The sequence below is a fragment of the Mus caroli genome, unplaced genomic scaffold (genome assembly GCF_978045245.1).
Source record: "Mus caroli unplaced genomic scaffold, Mus_caroli_1 scaffold_11, whole genome shotgun sequence".
In the NCBI taxonomy this organism is placed as follows: Eukaryota; Metazoa; Chordata; class Mammalia; order Rodentia; family Muridae; genus Mus; species Mus caroli.
Window position 1 is genome coordinate 59989370 of NW_028227266.1, and position 7195 is coordinate 59996564.

At 53.0% G+C, this 7195-nt stretch overlaps 1 protein-coding gene across 14 annotated transcripts in view; it reads left to right on the forward strand.

Moving 5' to 3' along the window:
• Tle3 (TLE family member 3, transcriptional corepressor) overlaps window positions 1-6791 on the forward strand; it is a 44894-nt gene extending 38103 nt beyond the window's left edge. For all 14 annotated transcript variants that reach the window (XM_021173332.2, XM_021173335.3, XM_021173334.3 and 11 more), the window contains exons 14-20: window positions 597-673; window positions 1583-1832; window positions 2187-2434; window positions 3271-3418; window positions 4027-4177; window positions 5064-5140; window positions 6117-6791. In XM_021173332.2, coding sequence (XP_021028991.1) covers window positions 597-673; window positions 1583-1832; window positions 2187-2434; window positions 3271-3418; window positions 4027-4177; window positions 5064-5140; window positions 6117-6224 — 1059 coding nt within the window. In that variant the 3' untranslated portion in view covers window positions 6225-6791. The remainder of the gene's footprint in view (window positions 1-596; window positions 674-1582; window positions 1833-2186; window positions 2435-3270; window positions 3419-4026; window positions 4178-5063; window positions 5141-6116) is intronic.
• Window positions 6792-7195: the final 404 nt, after the last annotated feature.

Sequence of the window (7195 nt, forward strand, 5' to 3'; positions counted from 1 at the left end):
CAGCTGCTCTGGGAAGAGCACCTGTTTAGAGAGAGTTTCCTTATGGAGTGTCAGACCTTCCTGTCTCTCAGGTGACTTAAGGTAAATCTTAGACTGCCCTCTCTCATCTGAGACCTCTGGATAATACCCTGAAAGGGGATAAGGGTCCCAATAAGAGCTTAGTGACATCTGGTCAGGTAGCAGGGTTTTGGGAGGTGGGCCTGGTGGTGACAAACAGGATTAAGGCTGTCAGAGGGGACTCATTTTTCAGGACAGTTTTTCTCTACTCTTCTGTACTTGGGGTGGCCCCACTCCACAGGCTTACAGCACACTCAGGAAGGAGAGAGATGGGGCAGAGCCTACTCTGTCTGGCAGTGCTGAGGGGACACAGGCTGAGATGGGGTTTACCATTGCCATCCTGTCTGTTACTGTCCTGACAGGACACTTGGCCATCCTGGCATCTGCCTTCTTTGACACAGGCTCCACTCAGCAGTGCTGTCTGTCACTTAGTTCTGAAGAAGTCACAGGGTGCAGCAGGCCTAGATGACAGTGGCCATGGGGAACAGGGTGAGGCTATGTGATGACAGATTGACTGAGCCACTCTCCTTTCTTTATAGGTTGGTTTTGACCCTCACCCCCCAATGAGGGCCACAGGCCTGCCCTCCAGTCTCGCCTCCATTCCTGGAGGGAAACCGTAAGTACTTGGCTATTATTTTTGCATGCTTCACAGAGTAGGCAGGTAAAACACTCCTGTCCATCCCTGAGCATAGGGTCTTGTTGTATACAATGTCCCTCCTGAGACACAAAAGCATGGTCACCATCCAAGGAAGTCAGTCCCAGAAACCCCCTCCATCAGGGGAACTTAGGGACTCTGAGGTTCAAGTTGATGGCTCTGGGAGGGTCAGAATGCTTGTAAGCAGAGTACAGAGAACAATGTGGGCCCTGCAGATTCCTTCAGGTTCCACCTGCTGCAAAGGCAGCAGCTCCTACCCTGCCTCTAGTTCCCCTGCTCTTCTATGGAGCACAGTATTGCCCTGATCTTTGTCTGCATGGCTTATTGGGAAATTAAAGTTTGAACTATGTGTACCACATAGAAACCTTCTCTGTACTGTAATAGATCTCATGTCACCATGGCCACGGAGAAGGGCACTCACAGTAATGTGGACAGACCAAGCTGAGTCCCTGTGGCTCAGAACCCCTTGTCGTTTTTGCCTTTAGAGGGGCAGGAAGGTGCTCCATCCCTAGTATCACTGACTTCAGATGCAGGTCGTGGCATTTAGTAGGGTCCTTTCCCAGACTGGCATGTCTGGAGACTTTATAGTCTCAAGTGTGTGTGGATGGGGTGGTATTGGGGGGGATGCATTCCACAACATTCCATGGAGCACCTAAGCTGATTTGGAGCCAAGGATGTATGGTTGGACTATTAAGTAGGTTCCAACATGATGGAGCCATCCCAGTACCAAGGGGCTCCTGGACTTAAGGGACTTGGAGGAGAGGGGCTTGGAGTCAGGGCAGTAAGTCACGGTGTGTATACATTGATTTGGATGGGGCCTGTGGGACATGTTAGGTGTGGACAGCGGAGTGACCCACCTCCTTCTTGCAGGGCATACTCCTTCCATGTGAGTGCTGATGGGCAGATGCAACCTGTGCCCTTCCCCCATGATGCGCTAGCAGGCCCTGGCATTCCCAGGCATGCCCGGCAGATCAACACGCTCAGCCATGGGGAGGTGGTATGTGCTGTGACCATCAGCAACCCCACACGACACGTCTACACAGGTGGCAAGGGCTGTGTGAAGATATGGGACATCAGCCAGCCGGGCAGCAAGAGTCCCATCTCCCAGCTGGACTGCCTGGTAAGAAGCTAGGGCCACACAGACTTAGCGTGTAGGAGGTAGAGGAAAACAGGACAGACACACCCAGGGCAGGAAGGGCCAGGGGCACTAGGCCCAGGGCCAGGCTCAGCACTGAGCAGCTCTAGGTATGTTGACTAACCTCTCTGGTCCTAGTTGGGGCATCTGCGAATGGAGATGACTCTTAGGCTCCAGACTCTAGAGAAAAGCATGAGAAATTGGATGGGTGTAGAATTGAGGGTGGAGAAGTCTCCAGGAGCGTAGACACTTTATAAGGATGTTAAGTTACCGAAAGTGGCTTTCTTGATCCATGACAAAGCAAGTGGATAGCACTTAACTCTGCTCTTCTCCTTCCAGAACAGAGACAACTACATCCGCTCGTGCAAGCTTCTCCCCGATGGGCGCACGCTCATTGTGGGTGGTGAGGCCAGCACGCTCACCATCTGGGACCTGGCTTCACCCACACCCCGCATCAAGGCTGAGCTGACGTCCTCAGCTCCGGCCTGTTATGCCCTGGCCATCAGTCCTGATGCCAAAGTCTGTTTTTCCTGCTGCAGCGACGGGAACATTGCGGTTTGGGATCTGCACAACCAGACCCTGGTCAGGTGAGTGACGTTGGCAAGGGAGCAGCTAGGCTGTTCATACTCACCCAGCCAATGATGTTGGTCCTTTTGGAGAAGTAAAGGGTGGTCAGGTACAGAGGCAAAGGGCAGCTCATGGAGGGCCCCTTCAGCCTAGGAGCTTGGGGGAAGATGTTGGCGGAAGGCAGAGCTTTGAACAGTTCTGGGAAAGCAGCTTGAGGAGTGGAGATAGCAGAGAGTGGAGAAATGCGGCATCGCTTAATGGTGAGGCCCGGGTGGAGCAGAGCAGCTGAGCTGTGTGTGTCCTGTCTCTGAGATATCCTGTGTAGCTTGATTGGGTTCTGTGTGACCTAGGTGGTGTGGTGTCTCCCTCGGAGTCACACTACCTGTGTGACGGTAGACGGCAGTTCCTGCCCGCAGTTGTATCCTAGTGTTACCATGACACCCTTGGGCATGTTTTGGGCCATAGCCTTATAGACGAGTTAACTTAAATAGGGACAGCTAAGACTGGGTTGAGGAGTGTGTCCCAAAGGCAGGTCCTAAACATGATAGAAAATCCCTTAGAATCTTTCCTGCCTTCCTCTCCATTACCTTCTTTAGAGCAGAGTGGGCTCCCAGGGGTCCCACCTAGATACATTGAATCAGAGGTCTTTTCTCAGGGAAACTGTCCTTGGTAGCACCCCTGAGTGGAATAGCAGAGGCCTGGTCTAGCTCGGCTTCCTGTTGGCTAAGGTTTTGAGGCACGTGATCCAGTCTTTTGTACCTCTAGTTTCCTTCTAGCTTGGCTGCGTAGCTGGCCCAATCCTTGGGATGATTGCAGTCTCTGGGGCTCACCCTTCTTCCTTACTTGGCCTTCATAGGCAGTTCCAGGGCCACACAGATGGGGCCAGCTGTATAGACATCTCTCATGATGGCACTAAGCTGTGGACCGGGGGCCTGGACAACACCGTGCGCTCCTGGGACCTACGTGAAGGACGGCAGCTACAGCAACACGATTTCACCTCCCAGGTGTGTAACCCAAGCACTGTGTGCTTCCTCTTGGGCCCCAGCACCTGTCGGGACAGAGTAACCACACAGGGTCATAATTGACTGCCAAGGGAGCAGCTCGAGCCATCCGGGATGGTTGCTTGTAAGCAACAGCAGTGGTGTAGAGTGGGCATGCATGCCCTCAGAGATGGGCACACACCCAACTCATTCTAAGCCCACAGCTTGCTCCCTGTGTTCTGCAGTTTGGGCATAGCTCCCTCCGGGCACCTGACTCAAGCCTCCTGTGAACCTCGCCCATGAGCCTTGATAATTTCTTGCTTGTTAGACTTGCTTCATCATTTTAACAGTCAGTGACATAATGTGGAGTATAGTTGTTGCCAGTTTCTTAGGGAGTGATCTGAGCGCAGCTTGCAGGGCCTGGGAGTTGCAGCCCCTCCTGCTCTACCTCCAAAGCCAGCTTCCTCAATGGGATACAAATGACATCCTGGGGTAGCGGGGAGGGGCAACAGACAGCTGGTTATCGGATTTGTTCGTAAGTGGTGAGGGTGGAGGGAGGAGGATCTAAACCTACCCAAGGGGCTGCTCCAGCCCTGCCGGTAGAGGGGACACTGAACTGTCTGTCCTTGCAGATCTTCTCCCTGGGTTACTGCCCTACTGGGGAGTGGCTGGCCGTGGGCATGGAGAGCAGCAATGTGGAGGTCCTGCACCACACCAAGCCCGACAAATACCAGCTGCACCTGCACGAGAGCTGCGTGCTGTCCCTCAAGTTCGCCTACTGTGGTAAGCCCTGAAGCCCTAGCCAGGCATGAGAGCCAGCGTGGGGAGCCTGGTCCAGTAGACGATGGGGAAATAGGGGACCCACAGTCTTGAGTCAGCCAAGCCCATGCTCCTTTAGTGTCCTGGAGGAAAAAAGTACCTTCCTTCTCCTCCATCCTTGTCTTAGATACGGATGTCACTCCAGGACACTAAAGTCTCAGGACAGTAGGCCAAAGGCTTTCCATGTTGACCTGGATCTTCTCTGAAGGTTACACATGGTGCCAACTCTTGGCCTCAGAGAAACTGTCTGGGAAGAGTATGTGGCTTTGGGGGATGATAGGAGCCACAGCTAGGAGCACTCTTGGAGGAATGTCCTCTCTGACTATTGGTCTTTGGCTGTTTCTGGTGCTCTCTCCACCTTCCGGTCATAGACTGGGAAGGACTAGCTGACTTTAGTGGCTTTGGCAAGGATCTTTTTGGGAAACATGCTCAACACAGTTAATTGCATTTTGTTCTATTCTGGCTCTCCCTCTGGGCAGCAGGGAAAGGCATCCTCAAGGTATCTGTGTGCCATGCTTGTAACTGTTCTTCAGGAGTGGAGAACAGCAAACACTAAACCCTGGTCAAGCCGGGCGTGGTGGCGCACGCCTTTAATCCCAGCACTCGGGAGGCAGAGGCAGGCGGATTTCTGAGTTCGAGGCCAGCCTGGTCTACAAAGTGAGTTCCAGGACAGCCAGAGCTATACAGAGAAACCCTGTCTCGAAAAACCAAAAACAAACAAACAAACAAACAAAAAACCCTGGTCAAGCATGTCTGAGGATGTTTCCATGCGGGGCAGACACAGCTGGGTTGGCTCCTGCTGCACAAGGCAGCGAGCCACAGTCTGAGGGCTCCTTTGCTTGACTTGCAGGCAAGTGGTTTGTGAGCACTGGGAAAGACAACCTTCTCAATGCCTGGAGGACGCCTTATGGAGCCAGCATCTTCCAGGTACGCTCCTCATTTTCCTCCCCACTCCTCCCGAGTCGGGATGCGGCCACAGCAGTGGGGCTGAGGGTAGCCGGAGGCAGGACAGGAGGAGTCTGGTGCTTGGAGCAGACCTGCTAACCCCTACCCCCACTAGCCCTTACTAGATGGCGGACCCCAGAGTGAAGGATGTGAGGACCAGATAGACACACCCTCTGTTAAAGGCTTGTGAATCCTTGAGGGTAAGAGCGTCTAGGAAGGGACTCACTCATGTGGCACCTGGTGCGTAAAATAGTGAGCTTGGCTGGCTCTGGGCAGCTGGGCCCGTGGAGTAGCCATTTCACCCACTGACACCCATTCAGGTCAGGATGGCCACCCTAAGCCATCAGTGTGATGAGGGGGCTAGAATGGACATGCGTTTCTACAGATTTAAAGATCTAGAGCCTCTCCATCTCAGACACACACAATCCTCCCCGGTGAAACTTATAATCACTTTTTTCTTACAACCACTCTTGCTCTTACACACACACACACACACATACACACACACAAACACACACACTTCAGCTTCCTGTGCCACATGTGTCCCTTGGAAAGTCTCTAGTTTTGTTGAGGGCCTGCAAACCCAGGACCAGTCTTTCCAGCTGGCCCGGCTGAATGAAGGGTCTGTCTCTTGCTGCTGTGGCTCTGACGCGCTCCTTCCCATCAGTAAACTTAGCAGAGATGCTTATGCTAAGTGTCCTGTTCTTATCCTTAAACCTGGGGAAGATTGTACTACAGCCAGCTCAGGAGGTGTTTCAGATGAAGAGGCAGATGGAAGGGACTCCAAGCCCCAGAGAAAGCGGGCCTCTTTCTACCAGCACCTGCTCAGCCTGAGCCGGAGAGTAGGATGCAATTTTGTTCAGAGCCTTGAAGTGCCAGGGAGAACCCAGAGTGAATTCCTGTCTGTTTTCTCCCCACACTAAATGTCTTCCTGTTTCTCCATGTCTTCCTCCCCCAGTCAAAAGAATCCTCATCTGTCTTGAGCTGTGACATTTCAGCGGATGACAAATATATTGTAACAGGCTCTGGTGACAAGAAGGCCACAGTTTACGAGGTCATCTACTGAACAAGGACTCTAACAGGCCTGTCAAACTCTGGGAGAGACACCCACGCGGCCCTGACAGGGAGATGCTGGCCAGGCCCCGAGGACGGCAGAAGGAGGGAGCAGCATTGTGGGGCTGCCCTCCAGAAGGTGGAGAGGACGCACGCCCCTTCGTGGATTGATGTGTCTGACAGACTTGAAGGACTTTCTCCTCTCCCCCTAACCAGTGCTGGCAGATGCTTCAATTAGATTTCTCTGGAGGCTTCTGCTTCCGTTTCTCCCACAGACATCCTCATAAGTCTCTGTCTCTTCCTCCCCTTTCTGACCTGTCCCCTCCCCACTCTGGGATGGGGGGGAGATGCGGGAGTAGACATTGTTGTTTCTGGGGAGGGGCGCCTCATTCTGATTGTGCAGTGCACAAGGTTTGTGAACAATGTAAATAAGAGACTGGCTGCTGACTGGCCAGTGAGGGAGGAGCCCCGTCCCACCATTGCTCGCCGTGGATTTTGCCTGCTGTATTTGTAACCCACTCATGGTGGTGGCTTTTCTTTCTTTTCTCTTTTTTTTTCCTTTCTTAATTTTTTTTTTTTACCAGCTGTTCTGTGGGGAAAGGAAGCAGAGATAGCGAGTTGGGGAGCCGAGTGAGGAGCTTCCTGGGGATGGGCAAGCCATCCTGGCGCACTGGGACTGAAGTATATCTCCACACGGGTTTTAGCGCCATGTTTAGATAGAATGATAGGCAGATGGACAGACAAGATGATGGACAGTACTGGGATGGGCCAGCCTGGGCTATTACCCACAGGAACAGCGAGGATTTCCTGTGGGTTGCTCTGCCCCATCTGTCTCTTGCCTTGCCCACACACCTGACTTCCATCTCTTTCTGTCCCCTGCCTTCCCCGCCCCCCATCTTTCTCTTTGGTGCACACTCAGTCATTGTGATGAGGAATGGAAGTTCAAGGGAACCCCCTCTCTGACTCTCCTCCAGCGCAGCCTAG